Below are 20,659 nucleotides of genomic sequence, written 5' to 3'. Positions count from 1 at the left end.
TGTGCCCTTCTGGGTGCCCCCCAGCACCCATGGGTGCCCCCCAGACCATTGGGTGCCCCCCAAGAACCTCCTGAGATCCCTCAACCCAAAATTCGTAATGGGAAAGTGTCACCTTGGGGTGTCCCATCCCCAGCACCCAACTGGGACCCTGTGCCCTTCTGGGTGCCCCCCAGCACCCATGGGTGCCCCCCAGACCATTGAGTGCCCCCCAAGAACCTCCTGAGATCCCTCAACCCAAGGTGGTGATGGGAAAGTGTCACCTTGGGGTGTCCCATCCCACCCTCAGCACCCCCCTGTGTCCTTTCTGGGTGTCCCCCCACCCTTGGGTGCCCCCCAGCACCCATGGGTGCCCCCCCAGACCATTGGGTGCCCCCCAAGAACCTCCTGAGATCCCTCAACCCAAGGTGGTGATGGGAAAGTGTCACCTTGGGGTGTCCCATCCCCAGCACCCACTGGGTCCCTTCTGGGTGTCCCCCCACCTTTGGGTGCCCCCCAGCACCCATGGGTGCCCCCGTGTCCCCCCAGGACCTGTTCTACGAGGAAGAGGAGCTGCCCAAGGGGAAGAAGCCGCGGCGGAAGCCGATGGGACCCTCGCGGGTGACAAGGGTGCTGGGTGGGGGGGGGTCAGGGTGCTGGGGGCACCCATGGGTGCCACTGACCCCCCTCGCCCCCCGCAGCAGCCCAACATCAAGCAGAAGTTCGTGGCGCTGCTGAGGAGGTTCAGGGTGTCGGAGGAGGTAGGAGCACCCATGGGTGCTGGGTGAACACCCATGGGTGCTGGGGTGTGTGGGTGGGGGCACCCGTGGGTGATATGGAGGTGGGAGCACCCATGGGTGCTGGGGTGTATGGGTGGGGGCACCCATGGGTGATACGGAGGTGGGAGCACCCATGGGTGCTGGGTGGGCACCCATGGGTGCTGGGGTGTATGGGTGGGGGCACCCGTGGGTGATGTGGAGGTGGGAGCACCCATGGGTGCTGGGTGGGCACCCATGGGTGCTGGGGTGTATGGGTGGGGGCACCCGTGGGTGATATGGAGGTGGGAGCACCCATGGGTGCTGGGTGGGCACCCATGGGTGCTGGGGTGTATGGGTGGGGGCACCCATGGGTGATATGGAGGTGGGAGCACCCATGGGTGCTGGGGTGTGTGGGTGGGGGCACCCATGGGTGATATGGAGGTAGGAGCACCCATGGGTGCTGGGGTATGTGGGTGGGGGCACCCATGGGTGATATGGAGGTGGGAGCACCCATGGGTGCTGGGGTGTGTGGGTGGGGGCACCCATGGGTGATACGGAGGTGGGAGCACCCATGGGTGCTGGGGTGTGTGGGTGGGGGCACCCGTGGGTGATATGGAGGTGGGAGCACCCATGGGTGATATGGAGGTGGGAGCACCCATGGGTGCTGGGGTGTGTGGGTGGGGGCACCCGTGGGTGATATGGAGGTGGGAGCACCCATGGGTGATATGGAGGTGGGAGCACCCATGGGTGCTGGGGTGTGTGGGTGGGGGCACCCATGGGTGATATGGAGGTGGGAGCACCCATGGGTGCTGGGGTGTGTGGGTGGGGGCACCCATGGGTGATATGGAGGTGGGAGCACCCATGGGTGCTGGGTTAGATGGGTGGGGGCACCCATGGGTGCTGGGGGTTCACGGGGTGACAGTGGGGTAGGAGCACCCATGGGTGCTGGGGTGACTGGGTGACACAGGGTGACCCATTGGGTGACAGAGGGTGACAGTGTGACCCATAGGGTGACAGGGTGACCCATGGGGTGGCAGGGTGACCCATGGGGTGACAGGGGGTGACAGCGTGACCCATAGGGTGACAGTGTGACCCATGGAGGTGACAGGGTGACCCATGGGGTGACAGGGGGTGACAGCGTGACCTATAGGGTGACAGTGTGACCCATGAGGATGACAATGTCACCCATGGGGGTGACAGGGGGGTGACACAGGGAGGTGACACTCGTGTCCTTGTCCCAGGGGGGGTTCGAGCACGTGTCCCCCACCCACATGCATGAAGTGACCGGGGTGTCCATGGGGGTGACAGGGTGACAAGGGGTGACAGTGTGACCCATGGAGGTGACAATGCCACCCATGGGGGTGACAGAGGGGTGAGCAGGGTGTCCCATGAGGGTGACTCATAGGGTGACAGGGGAGGTGACCGGGGTGTCCCATGGGGTGACAGTGTGACCCACGGGGGTGACAGTGTGACCCACGGGGGTGACAGGAGGTGACGGGGGTGACACGGGGGGGTGACGCTCGTGTCCCTTGTCCCAGGGGGGGTTCGAGCACGTGTCCCCCGCCCGCATGCGCGAGGTGGCCGAGGACCTGGACGAGCTGTACGACACCCTGGAGATCTTCAACCCCAGTGACAGCGGGGACATGGAGGACACGGACAGCGTCATCAGCACCCCCAAGCCGCGGCTGCGGTGAGTGACAGGGGACATGGGACATGGGGACACCATGGGGACACCATGGGGACATGGGACATGGGGACACCATGGGGACACCATGGGGACATGGGGACACCATGGGGACACCATGGGGACACGGACAGCGTCATCAGCACCCCCAAACCACGGCTGCGGTGAGTGACAGGGGACACCATGGGGACACCATGGGGACATGGGACATGGGGACACCATGGGGACACCATGGGGACATGGGGACACCATGGGGACATGGGGCATGGGGACACCATGGGGACACCATGGGGACACCATGGGGACACGGACAGCGTCATCAGCACCCCAAACCACGGCTGCGGTGAGTGACAGAGGACACCATGGGGACACCATGGGGACATGGGGACATGGGGACACCATGGGGACATGGGGACACCATGGGGACACCATGGGGACATGGGGACATGGGACATGGGGACACCATGGGGACATGGGACATGGGGACATGGGACATGGGGACACCATGGGGACATGGGACATGGGGACATGGGACATGGGACACGGACAGTGTCATCAGCACCCCAAACCATGGCTGCGGTGAGTGACAGGGGACACCATGGGGACACCATGGGGACATGGGGACATGAGACATGGGACATGGGGACATGGGACATGGGGACATGGAGGACATGAGGACAGGGGACATGGGACATGGGGACACCATGGGGACATGGGACATGGGGACACCATGGGGACATGGGGACACCATGGGGACACGGACAGCGTCATCAGCACCCCAAACCGCGGCTGCGGTGAGTGACAGGGGACATGGGACATGGGGACACCATGGGGACACCATGGGGACATGGGGACACCATGGGGACACCATGGGGACATGGGGACACCATGGGGACACCATGGGGACACGGACAGCGTCATCAGCACCCCCAAACCGCGGCTGCGGTGAGTGACAGGGGACATGGGACATGGGGACACCATGGGGACACCATGGGGACATGGGACATGGGGACACCATGGGGACACCATGGGGACATGGGACATGGGGACACCATGGGGACATGGGGACACCATGGGGACACGGACAGCGTCATCAGCACCCCAAACCGCGGCTGCGGTGAGTGACAGGGGACATGGGACATGGGGACACCATGGGGACACCATGGGGACATGGGACATGGGGACACCATGGGGACATGGGGACACCATGGGGACACGGACAGCGTCATCAGCACCCCCAAACCACGGCTGCGGTGAGTGACAGGGGACACCATGGGGACACCATGGGGACATGGGGACACCATGGGGACACAGACAGCGTCATCAGCACCCCCAAACCACGGCTGCGGTGAGTGACAGGGGACATGGGACATGGGGACACCATGGGGACACCATGGGGACACGGACAGCGTCATCAGCACCCCCAAACCGCGGCTGCGGTGAGTGACAGGGGACATGGGACATGGGGACACCATGGGGACACCATGGGGACATGGGGACATGGGACATGGGACACGGACAGCGTCATCAGCACCCCAAACCATGGCTGCGGTGAGTGACAGGGGACACCATGGGGACATGGGGTCACCATGGGGACACCATGGGGACATGGGACATGGGGACACCATGGGGACATGGGGACACCATGGGGACACCATGGGGACATGGGACATGGGGACACCATGGGGACACCATGGGGACATGGGACATGGGGACACCATGGGGACACCATGGGGACATGGGGACATGGGACATGGGACACGGACAGCGTCATCAGCACCCCAAACCGCGGCTGCGGTGAGTGACAGGGGACATGGGACATGGGGACACCATGGGGACACCATGGGGACATGGGACATGGGGACACCATGGGGACACCATGGGGACATGGGGACACCATGGGGACATGGGACATGGGACACGGACAGCGTCATCAGCACCCCCAAACCGCGGCTGCGGTGAGTGACAGGGGACACCATGGGGACACCATGGGGACATGGGACATGGGGACACCATGGGGACACCATGGGGACATGGGGACATGGGACATGGGACACGGACAGCGTCATCAGCACCCCAAACCGCGGCTGCGGTGAGTGACAGGGGACATGGGACATGGGGACACCATGGGGACACCATGGGGACATGGGACATGGGGACACCATGGGGACACCATGGGGACATGGGGACACCATGGGGACACCATGGGGACACGGACAGCGTCATCAGCACCCCCAAACCACGGCTGCGGTGAGTGACAGGGGACACCATGGGGACATGGGGACACCATGGGGACATGGGGACACCATGGGGACACCATGGGGACATGGGGACACCATGGGGACATGGGGCATGGGGACACCATGGGGACACCATGGGGACACCATGGGGACACGGACAGCGTCATCAGCACCCCAAACCACGGCTGCGGTGAGTGACAGAGGACACCATGGGGACACCATGGGGACATGGGGACATGGGGACACCATGGGGACATGGGGACACCATGGGGACACCATGGGGACATGGGGACATGGGACATGGGGACACCATGGGGACATGGGACATGGGGACATGGGACATGGGGACACCATGGGGACATGGGACATGGGGACATGGGACATGGGACACGGACAGTGTCATCAGCACCCCAAACCATGGCTGCGGTGAGTGACAGGGGACACCATGGGGACACCATGGGGACATGGGGACATGAGACATGGGACATGGGGACATGGGACATGGGGACATGGAGGACATGAGGACAGGGGACATGGGACATGGGGACACCATGGGGACATGGGACATGGGGACACCATGGGGACATGGGGACACCATGGGGACACGGACAGCGTCATCAGCACCCCAAACCGCGGCTGCGGTGAGTGACAGGGGACATGGGACATGGGGACACCATGGGGACACCATGGGGACATGGGGACACCATGGGGACACCATGGGGACATGGGGACACCATGGGGACACCATGGGGACACGGACAGCGTCATCAGCACCCCCAAACCGCGGCTGCGGTGAGTGACAGGGGACATGGGACATGGGGACACCATGGGGACACCATGGGGACATGGGACATGGGGACACCATGGGGACATGGGGACACCATGGGGACACGGACAGCGTCATCAGCACCCCCAAACCACGGCTGCGGTGAGTGACAGGGGACACCATGGGGACACCATGGGGACATGGGGACACCATGGGGACACAGACAGCGTCATCAGCACCCCCAAACCACGGCTGCGGTGAGTGACAGGGGACATGGGACATGGGGACACCATGGGGACACCATGGGGACACGGACAGCGTCATCAGCACCCCCAAACCGCGGCTGCGGTGAGTGACAGGGGACATGGGACATGGGGACACCATGGGGACACCATGGGGACATGGGGACATGGGACATGGGACACGGACAGCGTCATCAGCACCCCAAACCATGGCTGCGGTGAGTGACAGGGGACACCATGGGGACATGGGGTCACCATGGGGACACCATGGGGACATGGGACATGGGGACACCATGGGGACATGGGGACACCATGGGGACACCATGGGGACATGGGACATGGGGACACCATGGGGACACCATGGGGACATGGGACATGGGGACACCATGGGGACACCATGGGGACATGGGGACATGGGACATGGGACACGGACAGCGTCATCAGCACCCCAAACCGCGGCTGCGGTGAGTGACAGGGGACATGGGACATGGGGACACCATGGGGACACCATGGGGACATGGGACATGGGGACACCATGGGGACACCATGGGGACATGGGGACACCATGGGGACATGGGACATGGGACACGGACAGCGTCATCAGCACCCCCAAACCGCGGCTGCGGTGAGTGACAGGGGACACCATGGGGACACCATGGGGACATGGGACATGGGGACACCATGGGGACATGGGGACACCATGGGGACACCATGGGGACACGGACAGTGTCATCAGCACCCCAAACCACGGCTGCGGTGAGTGACAGGGGACACCATGGGGACACCATGGGGACACGGGACATGGGGACACCATGGGGACATGGGACATGGGGACACCATGGGGACATGGGGACATGGGACATGGGGACACCATGGGGACATGGACAGCGTCATCAGCACCCCCAAACCACGGCTGCGGTGAGTGACAGGGGACATGGGGACACAATGGGGACACCATGGGGACACGGACAGTGTCATCAGCACCCCAAACCACGGCTGCGGTGGGTGACAGGGGACATGGGGACACAATGGGGTGTCACCTCACCCAGGTGTCACCTCCCCTGCGAATGGGTGGCCACCACTGTCCCCTTGACCCCTCCATTGTCACTGCTGTCCTCCATTGTCCCCATTGTCCCCCATTGCCCCCCATGTCCCCACTGCCCCCGATGTCCCCACTGCCCTCAATGTCCCCATTGTCCCCCTGTCCCCCAATGTCCCCGTTGTCCCCATTGTCCCCCAATGTCCCCATTGTCCCCATTGTCCCCACAGCCCGTTCTTCGAGGGTCTCTCCCAGTCCAGCTCCCAGACCGAGATCAGCAGCCCCCCCCTGGTCAGTGGCACTGGGAGCCCTGGGGGGGGCACTGGGAGCACTGGGGGGGCACTGGGAGCACTGGGATGGTTTGTGGGGGCAATGGGAGGGATTGGGGGACACTGGGAGCACTGGGATGGCACTGGGAGCACTGGGAGGGATTGGGGGTCACTGGGAGCACTGGGAGGACTGGGAGGGATTGGGGGGGCACTGGGAGCACTGGGATGGATTGGGGGGGCACTGAGAGCACTGGGAGGGTTGGGGGGGCACTGGGAGGGATTGGGGGGGCACTGGGAGCACTGGGAGGGTTGGGGGGGCACTGGGAGGGATTGGGGGGGCACTGGGAGCACTGGGAGGAATTGGGGGACACTGGGAGCACTGGGAGGGATTGGGGGGGCACTGGGAGCACTGGGAGGAATTGGGGGACACTGGGAGCACTGGGGGGTTTGGGGGGGACAATGGGGGACACTGGGAGGGTTGAGGGGGCACTGGGAGCACTGGGAGGGTTTGGGGGGGCACTGGGAGCACTGGGGGGTTGGGGGGGACAATGGGGGACACTGGGAGGGTTTGGGGGGGCACTGGGAGCACTGGGAGGGTTTGGGGGGGACAATGGGGGACACTGGGAGGGTTTGGGGGGGCACTGGGAGCACTGGGAGGGTTTGGGGGGGACAATGGGGGACACTGGGAGTGTTGAGGGGGCACTGGGAGCACTGGGGGGGTTTGGGGGGGCACTGGGAGCACTGGGGGGGTGGGGGGGACAATGGGGGACACTGGGGAGGGTTTGGGGGGGCACTGGGAGCACTGGGGGGTTTGGGGGGGACACTGGGGGACACTGGGAGGGTTGGGGAGGGTTGGGGGGGCACTGGGAACACTGGGAGGGTTTGGGGGGGCACTGGGAGCACTGGGGGGTTTGTGGGGGGCACGGGGAGCATTGGGGGGGGTTGGGGGGACACTGGGGGGATTTTGGGGGTCCCGTGGGTCCCACCCCCCCCTTTATTCCAACAGGCGGAACCCGGGACCAAGTTGGGGCGCAAACCCCCCGATGAGGGGGGGGCGGAGCCCGATGGGACGGTGAGGGACCCCAAAACCCCCCCAGGACACCCCAAAACCCCCCAGGACCCCCAAACCCCCCCCTGGACACCCCAAAACCCCCCAGGACCCCCAAACCCCCCCCGGACACCCCAAAACTCCCCCTGGGACCCCCAAAACCCCCCTGGGACCCCCAATACTCCTCCTGAACCCCCAAAACACCCTGGGACCCCCAAAACCCCCCCGGGACCCCCAAAACCCCCCTGGGACACAAAACCCCCCCCGGGACACCCCAAAACTCCCCCTGAACCCCAAAACACCCCTGGGAACCCCCCAAACCACCCCCAATTCCCCCTGGTTTGGGGGTGTCCCCCCCATTGTCACCCACTTTTGGGGTCCCCCCATTGCCACCCACTTTTGGGGTCCCCCCATTAATTTGAGGGTGTCCCCCCCATTGTCACCCACTTTTGGGGTCCCCCCATTGCCACCCACTTTTGGGGTCCCCCCATTAATTTGAGGGTGTCCCCCCCATTGCCACCCACTTTTGAGGTCCCACCCCATAATTTGGGGGTGTCCCCCCTGATTTTTGGGGTGTCCCTCCCTTTTTTGGGGGGGGGGGGTCCCAACCCCCTCCCCCCCCCCAATTTTTTGTCCCCTCCCCAGGACACTCGGGGGGACCCCGACCCCCCCCAACCTGAGCCTGGAGGGGTCCCCGAAAAGCTCCGGACCCCCCTAAAGGGCAGCAAGGGGGGCGGGGAGGTGACGTCACCCAGGTGAGGGCACCCATGGGTGGGGGGGAACTTGGGGTCCCCAGGGGGTTATTGGGGTCCCTGGGGTTCTTTTGGGGGGTCACTGGTGTCCCTGGGGGTTATTGGGGTTTGGGGGATCATTGGGGTCCCTGGGGGGGTTATTGAGGTCCCTGGGGGCTATTTTGGGGTCCCTGGGGGGGTCATTGGGGTCCCTGGGGAGGTCATTTGGGTCCCTGGGGGGTTTTGGGGTTCACGGGGTCCCTGGGGGGGTCATTGGGTTCCCCGAGGGTTTTATTGGGGTCCCTGGGGGGTTATTGGGGTTTGGGGGTTTATTGGGGTCCCTGGGGGTTATTTTGGGGTTCATGGGGTCACTGGGGTCACTGGTGGGGCTATTTTGGGGGTCACTGGGGTCCCTGGGGGCTATATTGGGGTTCAGGGGGTTATTGGGGTCCCTGGGGGTTATTGAGGTTCAGGGGGTCATTGGGGTCCCTGGGGGGATCATTGGGGTTCAGGGGGTTTTTGGGGTCACTGGGGTCCCTGGGGGGGTTTGGGGTTCAGGGGGTCCCTGGGGGGGTCGTTGGGGTCCCTGGGGTTATTGGGGTTCAGGGGGTCATTGGGGTCCCGGTGTCCCCACAGGGGGGGGACACGTCGGGGGACCCCCCTGCGGGAGCGGCCACTGGGCCGGGGGGTCCCTGGGGGGGTCCCCAGTGTCCCCAACCCCGGGGACAGGAACAACAGCTCGGACAGCGAGAGGTCACCGGAGCTGGGCCCCGGGGGACAGGTGACAATGGGGGACATGGGGGGACATGGGAACAATGGGGGATATGGGGGGACAGGTGACAATGGGGGACATGGGGGGACATGGGGAAAATGGGGGATATGGGGGGACAGGTGACAATGGGGGACATGGGGGGACATGGGGACAATGGGGGACATGGGGGGACATGGGGGACATGGGGGGACAGGTGACAATGGGGGACATGGGGGGACATGGGGACAATGGGGGATATGGGGGGACAGGTGACAATGGGGGACATGGGGGGACATGGGGACAATGGGGGATATGGGGGGACAGGTGACAATGGGGGACATGGGGGGACATGGGGACAATGGGGGATATGGGGGGACATGGGGGACATGGGGGGACAGGTGACAATGGGGGACATGGGGGGACATGGGGGACATGGGGGGACATGGGGACAATGGGGGATATGGGGGGACAGGTGACAATGGGGGACATGGGGGGACATGGGGACAATGGGGGACATGGGGGGACAGGTGACAATGGGGGACATGGGGGGACATGGGGACATGGGGGGGACAATGGGGGACATGGGGACAATGGGGGACATGGGGGGACAGGTGACAATGGGGGACACAAAGGGACAGGTGACAATGGGGGACATGGGGGGACATGGGGACAATGGGGGATATGGAGGGACAGGTGACAATGGGGGACATGGGGACAATGGGGGATATGGGGGGACAGGTGACAATGGGGGACATGGGGGGACATGGGGACAATGGGGGACATGGGGGGACAGGTGACAATGGGGGACATGGGGGGACATGGGGACAATGGGGGACATGGGGGGACAGGTGACAATGGGGGACATGGGGGGACAGGTGACAATGGGGGACACAAAGGGACAGGTGACAATGGGGGACATGGGGGGACATGGGGACAATGGGGGACGGGGGGACAGGTGACAATGGGGTATATGGGGGGACATGGGGACATGGGGGGGACAATGGGGGACATGGGGGCACAGATGACAATGGGGTCATGGGGACAATGGGGGACAGGTGACAATGGGGACAATGGGGGACATGGGGACATTGGGGAACACAGGGGGGATGTTGGGGGATGGGGACATGGGGACACTAGGAGGGATATTGGGGACATTGGGGGGACATGGGGGACATTGGAGGTCATGGGGACACTGGGGGGGGGTCATGGGGTCATTGGGGGGACATGGGGACATTGGGGACATGGGGACATGGGGGGACAGGTGACAATGGGGGAGGTGGGGACATTGGGGGTCATGGGGACATGGGGACACTGGGGGTCATGGGGACACTGGGGGGGTCATGGGGTCATTGGGGGGACATGGGGACATGGGGGGACAGGTGACAGTGGGGGATGTGGGGACATTGGGGGTCATGGGGACACTGGGGGGGTCATGGGGACAAAGGGAACATTGGGGACATGGGGGACATGGGGACACTGGGGGGGTCATGGGGATATGGGGACATGGGGAGGGTGATGGGGACACGTGCCCCCCACCCATGGGTGCCCCCCCCCCCCATAGGTGCCGCCCCCCCGCCGGGCGCTGTGGGATCAATTGGGCCCCGCCCTGGGCCCCGAATCCGGGGGGGTCCCCGAGCGCCTCCTGCTGGTCAGCACCTGCCACTGGCGGGGCCAGGTGAGGGGGCACCCATGGGTGGGGGGGGGGGAGCACCTATAGGTGGGGGTAGAGAGTCCTGTTGGTCAGCACCTGCTTGTGGGGGGGGGGATATGGGGGGGTAACTATGGGTGCGGAGTTGGGGGGGGGCACCCATGGGTGGAGGGGACCCATGGGGGCAGCTATAGGGGGAGCACCCATGGGTGGGGTGGCATGGAGTGAATGGGTCTGGGGGTCATGGGGGGGTCAGTGGGTGCTGGGGGGGGCTGGGGGGGTCAGTGGGTGCTGGGGGGTCAGTGGGTGCTGGGGGGGGTTGGGGGGGTCAGTGGGTGCTGGGGGGTCAGTGGGTGCTGAGTGGGGGTTTGGGGGGGTCAGTGGGTGCTGGGGGGTCAGTGGGTGCTGGGGGGGGTTGGGGGGGTCAGTGGGTGCTGGGGGGTCAGTGGGTGCTGAGTGGGGGTTTGGGGGGGTCAGTGGGTGCTGGGGGGTCAGTGGGTGCTGAGTGGGGGTTTGGGGGGGTCACTGGGTGCTGGGGGGGGTCAGTGGGTGCTGAGTGGGGGTTTGGGGGGGTCAGTGGGTGCTGGGTGGGGGTTGGGGGGGGGTCAGTGGGTGCTGGGGGGTCAGTGGGTGCTGAGTGGGGGTTTGGGGGGTCAGTGGGTGCTGGGTGGGGGTTGGGGGGGGGTCAGTGGGTGCTGGGGGGTCAGTGGGTGCTGAGTGGGGGTTTGGGGGGGTCACTGGGTGCTGGGGGGGGTCAGTGGGTGCTGGGGGGGGTCAGGGGGGTCAGTGGGTGCTGGGTGGGGGTTTGGAGGGGTCAGTGGGTGCTGGGTGGGGGGTTGGGGGGGTCAGTGGGTGCTGGGGGGTCAATGGGTGCTGGGGGGTTTCTCAGGGGGGGTCAGTGGGTGCTGGGGGGTCAATGGGTGCTGGGGATCTAGAGTGGGGGTCAGTGGGTGCTGGGGGGGTCAGGGGTGGTCAGTGGGTGCTGGGAGGGGTCAGTGGGTGCTGGGTGGGGGTTTGGGGGGGGTCAGTGGGTGCTGGGTGGGGGTTTGGGGGGGGTCAGTGGGTGCTGGGGGGGGGTTTGGGGGGGGTCAGTGGGTGCTGGGGGGGGTCAGTGGGTGCTGGGTGGGGGTTTGGAGGGGTCAGTGGGTGCTGGGGGAGTTAGGGGTGGTCAGTGGGTGCTGGGGAGGTCAGGGGGGGTCAGTGGGTGCTGGGGGGGTCGGGGTGGTCAGTGGGTGCTGGGGGGGTCAGTGGGTGCTGGGGGGGTCAGGGGGGGTCAGTGGGTGCTGGGGAGGTCAGGGGGGGTCAGTGGGTGCTGGGGGTGTCCGGGGGTCTCTGACGTGTCCCCCCAGTGGGTGCTGGGGGGGTCAGGGGTGGTCAGTGGGTGCTGGGGGGGTCAGTGGGTGTTGGGGGGTCAGGGGGGGTCAGTGGGTGCTGGGGGGGTCCGGGGGTCTCTGACGTGTCCCCCCAGTGGGTGCTGTCCCAGCTGCGGTCCCAGGGTCACCCCGCAGTGGGTGCTGGGGGCTCGGAGCTGCCGGCTGTTCTGGGCGCCCTGCTGACCCGCATCCAGCGCATGTGAGTGGCACCCAGTGTCACCCACTGTCACCCGCTGTCACCCGCTGTCACCAACTGTCACCCACTGTCACCCGATGTCACCTATTGTCACCCAGTGTCACCCGCTGTCACCTGATGTCACCCACTGTCACCTATTGACACCCAGTGTCACCCACGGTTACCTATTGTCACCCAGTGTGTCACCCAGTGTCACCCACTGTCACCTATTGTCACCCACTGTCACCTGCTGTCACCCACTGTCACCTATTGTCACCCAGTGTCACCCACTGTCACCCGATGTCACCCACTGTCACCCACTGTCACCTATTGTCACCCACTGTCACCCACTGTAACCCACTGTCACCTATAGTCACCCAGTGTGTCACCCAGTGTCACCCGCTGTCACCCACTGTCACCCACTGCCACCTATTGACACCCAGTGTCACCCATGGTTACCTATTGTCACCCAGTGTGTCACCCAGTGTCACTCACCGTTGCCTATTGACACCCTTTGTCACCCACTGTCACCTGTTGTCACCCAGTGTGTCACCCAGTGTGTCACCCAGTGTCACCCACTGTCACCTATAGTCACCCAGTGTGTCACCCAGTGTCACCCGCTGTCACCCACTGTCACCTATTGACACTCAGTGTCACCCATGGTTACCTATTGTCACCCAGTGTGTCACCCAGTGTCACTCACCGTTGCCTATTGACACCCTTTGTCACCCACTGTCACCTGTTGTCACCCAGTGTGTCACCCAGTGTGTCACCCACTGTCACCCACTGTCACCTATTGTCACCCAGTGTCACCTGCTGTCACCCACTGTCACCTATTGTCACCCAGTGTGTCACCCAGTGTCACCCACTGTTGCCTATTGTCACCCAGTGTCACCCACTGTCACCCGATGTCACCCAGTGTCACCCACTATCACCTATTGTCACCCACTGTCACCCGCTGTAACCCACTGTCACCTATTGTCACCCAGTGTGTCACCCGCTGTCACCTATTGTCACCCAGTGTGACCCAGTGTCACCCGATGTCACCCATTGTTACCCAGTGTCACTCACTGTCACCTATTGTCACCCAGTGTGTCACCCAGTGTCACCCACTGTTACCTATTGTCACCCACTGTCACCTGTTGACACCTGTTGTCACCCAGTGTCACCTGCTGTCACCCAGTGTCACCTGCTGTCACCCACTGTCACCTATTGTCACCCAGTGTCACCCAGTGTGTCACCCAGTGTCACCCAGTGTGTCACCCATTGTCACTCACTGTTGCCTATTGAGACCCTTTGTCACCCACTGTCACCTGTTGTCACCCAGTGTGTCACCCAGTGTCACCCACTGTTACCTATTGACACCCATTGTCACCCACTGTCACCTATTGTCACCCAGTGTGACCCAGTGTCACCTGATGTCACCCACTGTCACCTGCTGTCACCCGCTGTCACCCAATATCACTGTGTCACCCGCTGTCACCTGCTGTCACCCAGTGTCACCTATTGTCACCCAGTGTCACCCGCTGTCACCCGCTGTCACCCAGTGTCACCCCAGTGTCACCTGCCATCACCCAGTGTCACCCATTGTCACCCCTTGTCACCCCATTTCCCCTCACGTCACCTCCTGTCACCCAGTGTCACCCCACGTCACCCAATGTCACCCCGTGTCACCCTGTGTCACCCAATGTCACCTTGTCACCCCATCACCCACCCCATACCCCCCCATGGGTGCTCCCCCCACCTCCCCCAGGGGCACCCACCCCCCTCTGCACCCATGGGTGCCCTGGGGGCCCTGACCGCCGTGTCCCCCCCCAGGTGTCCGTGTCCCCCGCCCGCGGTGACGCTGGTGGCCCTGGGGGGGGCGCCGTGGCTCAGCTCCCTCCTGCGCAGCCTCGTCCGCAGCCTCAGCACCCGCAGCCCCGACATGGGGGGGCCCCCGGGACCCCTGCGCCTGCTGCCCGTGGGGCTGGGTGAGCACCCATGGGTGCTCCTGCACCCGTAGATCGCATGCAGACCCCACACATCACGTACAGCACCCATAGATCGCATACAGCACCCATAGATCACATACAGACCCCACACATCACGTACAGCACCCATAGATCACATACAGCACCCATAGGGCACCCATAACACCCACAGCACCCATAGATCACATACAGCACCCATAGATCACATACAGCACCCACACATCACATACAGCACCCATAGGGCACCCATAACACCCACAGCACCCATAGATCGCATACAGCACCCATAGATCACATACAGCACCCACACATCACATACAGCACCCATAGATCACATACAGCACCCATAGGGCACCCATAACACCCACAGCACCCATAGATCACATACAGACCCCACAGATCACGTACAGCACCCATAGATCGCATACAGCACCCATAGGGCACCCATAACACCCACAGCACCCACAGATCACATACAGACCCCATAGATCACATACAGCACCCACACATCACATACAGCACCCACACATCACATACAGCACCCATAGGGCACCCATAACACCCACAGCACCCATAGATCACATACAGCACCCACACATCACATACAGCACCCATAGATCGCATACAGCACCCATAGGGCACCCATAACACCCACAGCACCCATAGATCACATACAGCACCCATAGGGCACCCACAGCACCCATAGATCACATACAGCACCCATAGATCACATACAGCACCCACACATCACATACAGCACCCATAGATCGCATACAGCACCCATAGGGCACCCATAACACCCACAGCACCCATAGATCACATACAGCACCCACACATCACATACAGCACCCATAGATCGCATACAGCACCCACATATCACATACAGCACCCACACATCACATACAGCACCCATAGATCGCATACAGCACCCATAGGGCACCCATAACACCCACAGCACCCATAGATCACATACAGCACCCATAGATCACATACAGCACCCACACATCACATACAGCACCCATAGATCGCATACAGCACCCATAGATCACATACAGCACCCACACATCACATACAGCACCCATAGATCGCATACAGCACCCACATATCACATACAGCACCCATAGATCACATACAGCACCCACACATCACATACAGCACCCATAGATCGCATACAGCACCCATAGGGCACCCATAACACCCACAGCACCCATAGATCGCATACAGCACCCATAGATCACATACAGCGCCCACACATCACATACAGCACCCATAGATCGCATACAGCACCCACATATCACATACAGCACCCATAGATCACATACAGCACCCACACATCACATACAGCACCCATAGATCACATACAGCACCCACATATCACATACAGCACCCATAGATCACATACAGCACCCACACATCACATACAGCACCCATAGATCACATACAGCACCCATAGGGCACCCATAACACCCACAGCACCCATAGATCACATACAGCACCCATAGATCACATACAGACCCCACACATCACATACAGCACCCATAGATCGCATACAGCACCCACACATCACATACAGCACCCATAGATCGCATACAGCACCCATAGGGCACCCATAACACCCACAGCACCCATAGATCACATACAGCACCCATAGGGCACCCACAGCACCCATAGATCACATACAGCACCCATAGGGCACCCATAACACCCACAGCACCCATAGATCACATACAGCACCCATAGGGCACCCACAGCACCCATAGATCACATATGACATGGGGGACCCCCGGGACCCCTGCACCTGCTGCCTATGGGGCTGGGTATAGACCCATAGCACCCATGGGTGCTCCTGGCACCCACAGCACCCAGAGGGCACCTACAGCATGCACAGCACCTATAACACCCATAGGGCACCCATAGAGCACCCACACCACCATAGGGCACCTATAGCCCCCCAGCACCTGTAACACCCATAGGACACCCACAGCACCCATAGGGCACCTCTAGCACCCATGGGACACTGAGAGGGGGCGGGTAGGTCCCCCGTGTCACCCAATGTCACCCAATGTCCCCAGGTCCCCACCCATTGGGTCCCTACTTGGCCACCCTGGACCCCCGTTATGGCGCTGCCTTCCTGGACCCCCCCTGGCGGGAGCTCTTTGGGCGCAGCGAGGCCCCCCCCACCGGTATGGGTGCCCCCCACCCATGGGTGCCCCCCCAGCACCCATAGGTGCCCCCCTGCACCCATGGGTGCCCCTGGGGTTCGCATGGGGATATTCGGGGGGGGGGGGCTGGGAGCACTCATGGGAGCACCCAAGGGTGGGGGGTAACTGTTCGGGGGGGGGTCCAGGGGCACCTATGGGTGGGGGGGCACCCATGGGTGCTATTGGCCACCGTGGGTGGGGGTGTCACTGATGTCACTGTCATTGTCACCCAAGGAAGGGGGGACACCCTGGGTTTGGGGGGCACCCATGGGTGCTATTGGCCACCGTGGGTGGGGGTGTCACCATTGTCACTGCCATTGTCACCCAAGGAGTGGGGGACACCCTGGGTTTGGGGGGCACCCATGGGTGCTATTGGCCACCGTGGGTGGGGGTGTCACCATTGTCACTGCCATTGTCACCCAAGGAAGGGGGACACCCTGGGTTTGGGGGGCACCCATGGGTGCTATTGGCCACCGTGGGTGGGGGTGTCACCAATGTCGCTGCCATTGTCACCCAAGGAAGGGGGACACCCTGGGTTTGGGGGGCACCCATGGGTGCTATTGGCCACCGTGGGTGGGGGTGTCACCAATGTCGCTGCCATTGTCACCCAAGGAAGGGGGACACCCTGGGTTTGGGGGGCACCCATGGGTGCTATTGGCCACCGTGGGTGGGGGTGTCACCAATGTCGCTGCCATTGTCACCCAAGGAAGGGGGGACACCCTGGGTTTGGGGGGCACCCATGGGTGCTATTGGCCACCGTGGGTGGGGGTGTCACCAATGTCGCTGCCATTGTCACCCAAGGAAGGGGGGACACCCTGGGTTTGGGGGGCACCCATGGGTGCTATTGGCCACCGTGGGTGGGGGTGTCACCATTGTCACTGCCATTGTCACCCAAGGAGCGGGGGACACCCCGGGGTGGGTCTGGGGGACACCCTGGGTTTGGGGGCACCCCTGGGTGGGGGGCACCCATGGGTGCTGTGTCGCAGAGCCGTTCGACGTGGTGGGACGGATCCTGACGTACGCGGCGGGTGCTGGGGCCACCCATGCGCTGCCAGTGGCCGAGGCCATGCTGACCCGCGGGGACACCCGGTGGGGACGGACAGGGGGACATGGGGACATGGGGATGGGGATGGATGTGGGGACATGGGGACAGGGACATGGGGACATGGGGATGGATGTGGGGACATGGGGACAGGGACGTGGGGACATGGGGACATGGGGATGGGATATGGGGACATGGACATGGGGACATGGGGACATGGGGACAGGGACATGGGGACATGGGGATGGATGTGGGGACATGGGGACAGGGACATGGGGACATGGGGATGGATGTGGGGACATGGGGACAGGGACATGGGGACATGGGGACATGGGGACAGGGACATGGGGACATGGGGATGGATGTGGGGACATGGGGACAGGGACATGGGGACATGGGGACATGGGGACAGGGACATGGGGACATGGGGATGGATGTGGGGACATGGGGACAGGGACATGGGGACATGGGGATGGATGTGGGGACATGGGGACAGGGACATGGGGACATGGGGATGGATGTGGGGACATGGGGACAGGGACGTGGGGACATGGGGATGGATGTGGGGACATGGGGACAGGGACGTGGGGACATGGGGACATGGGGATGGGATATGGGGACAGGGACATGGGGATGGATGTGGGGACATGGGGACAGGGACATGGGGACAGGAACGTGGGACAGGGACATGGGGACATGGGGACATGGGGACAGGGATGTGGGGACAGGGACAGGGGGACATGGGGATGGGACATGGGGACAGGGATATGGGGACAGGGAGACATGGGGACAGGACAAGGGGACATGGGGATGGACATGGGGACGTGGGGACAGGGACATGGGGACAGGGACATGGGGACAGGGATGTGGGGACAGGGACATGGGGATGGGACAAGGGGACATGGGGATGGACATGGGGACAGGGGGATGGGACATGGGGACAGGAACATGGGACAGGGGGACATGGGGACAGGGACAGGGACAGGGGGACATGGGGATGGGACAAGGGGACATGGGGATGGACATGGGGACAGGGATATGGGGACAGGGGGACATGGGGATGGGACAAGGGGACATGGGGATGGACATGGGGACAGGGATATGGGGACAGGGGGACATGGGGATGGGACAAGGGGACATGGGGATGGACATGGGGACAGGGATATGGGGACAGGGGGACATGGGGATGGACATGGGGACAGGGGGATGGGACATGGGGACAGGAACGTGGGACAGGGGGACATGGGGACAGGGACAGGGGGACATGGGGATGGACATGGGGACAGGGATGTGGGGACAGGGGGACATGGGGATGGGACAAGGGGACATGGGGATGGACATGGGGACATGGGGACAGGGACATGGGGACATGGGGATGGATGTGGGGACAGGGACATGGGGACAGGGATGGGACATGGGGACAAGGGGACAGGACATAGGGACATGGGGATGGATGTTGGGACAGGGACGGGGGACAGGGGGACATGAGGACAGGAATATGGGGACATGGAGATGGGACAAGGGGACAGGGACATGGGGACAGGGACATGGGGACACGGGGATGGACATGAGGACAGGGATGGGGCCATAGGGACAGAGGGATGGGACATGGGGACATGGGGATGGATGTGGGGACAGGGACAGGGTTGGGGACATGGGGACAGGGATGGGACAAGGGGACAGGAACGGACGTGGGGGGGGACATGGGGACATGGGGACAGGGACACGGGGATGGATGTGGGGACAAGGGTGGGGACACAGGGTCAAGGACATGGGGACAGGGACATGGGGACAGGGATGGCGACAGAAGGATGGGACAAGGGGACAAGGGACACAGGGACACAAGGATGAGGACATGGGGACAGGGACAAGGGGACAGGGATTGGGGACATGTGGACAGGGACCTGGGGACAGGGGTGGGACACGGGGACAGGGTGACAGTGACACCGCCCCTGATGTCCCCAATGTGTCCCCAGCCCGGACGACGACTCGTACCAGAAGTTTGTCCCCTTCGTGGCGGTGAGTGACGCGGGGACACCGGGTGACACTGGGTGACCCCGGGTGACGCTGGGTGCCATTGACCATGGGGACGCCATCCCCGGGTTATGGGTGACACTGGGTGACACTGAGTGACCCCGGGTGGCACAAAGGGACACTGGGTGACATTGTCCATGGGGACACCGTCCCTGGGTCGGGGGTGACATGAGGTGACCCCGGGTGACAGGAAATGACACTGGGTGACACTGGGTGACATTGACCATGGGGACACTGTCTCCGGGTCAGAAGTGACACTGGGGGACACTGGGTGACAGGAGGTGACATTGGGTGACATTGACCACGGGGACACTGACCCCAGGTCAGGGTGACCCCAGGTGACAGGAGGTGACATTGGGTGGGGGGTCCCGGTCACCTGCTCAGGGGTGTCCCCAAGTGTCCCCAAGTGTCCCCTCCCACAGGCGGTGACAGTCGGGCAGCTGGATGACCCCCCCACAGCACCCGGTAGGTGACACTGGGACGAGGGGGTCACTGTCACCTCCCCCCCACCCCCATCTTTGTCCCCCTGGGTCCCTTTTGTCCCCCTGGGTCCCTTTTGTCCCTCGCCATGTCCCCCACAATGTCCCCACCCTGGGGTCCCTGTCATCCCCCTCCATGTCCCCGGTGTCCCCCTGGGGTCCCACGTCCCTTTAATGTCCCCCTGGGCTCCCTGTCCCCAGTGTCCCCACCCTTGGGGTCCCATGTCCCC

General features: G+C 63.2%; 1 protein-coding gene across 1 annotated transcript in view; it reads left to right on the top strand.

The window, feature by feature from the left end:
• The window catches only part of PACS1 (phosphofurin acidic cluster sorting protein 1), a 38,330-nt gene that overhangs the window by 11,185 nt on the left and 6,486 nt on the right, over positions 1-20,659 (top strand). Inside the window, 14 exon segments of the mRNA XM_071801441.1 lie at positions 526-597; positions 678-737; positions 2,273-2,424; positions 6,936-6,996; positions 7,981-8,046; positions 8,668-8,777; positions 9,390-9,534; positions 11,066-11,179; positions 12,621-12,724; positions 14,519-14,673; positions 16,746-16,856; positions 17,861-17,963; positions 19,893-19,935; positions 20,373-20,415. Of these exon segments, the coding sequence (XP_071657542.1) occupies positions 526-597; positions 678-737; positions 2,273-2,424; positions 6,936-6,996; positions 7,981-8,046; positions 8,668-8,777; positions 9,390-9,534; positions 11,066-11,179; positions 12,621-12,724; positions 14,519-14,673; positions 16,746-16,856; positions 17,861-17,963; positions 19,893-19,935; positions 20,373-20,415 (1,339 nt within the window).

Source organism: Patagioenas fasciata, chromosome 39 (genome assembly GCF_037038585.1).
Source record: "Patagioenas fasciata isolate bPatFas1 chromosome 39, bPatFas1.hap1, whole genome shotgun sequence".
In the NCBI taxonomy this organism is placed as follows: domain Eukaryota; kingdom Metazoa; phylum Chordata; class Aves; order Columbiformes; family Columbidae; genus Patagioenas; species Patagioenas fasciata.
The sequence above is the reverse complement of the archived record's forward strand: the minus strand, read 5'-3'. Positions and strand labels throughout refer to the sequence as shown.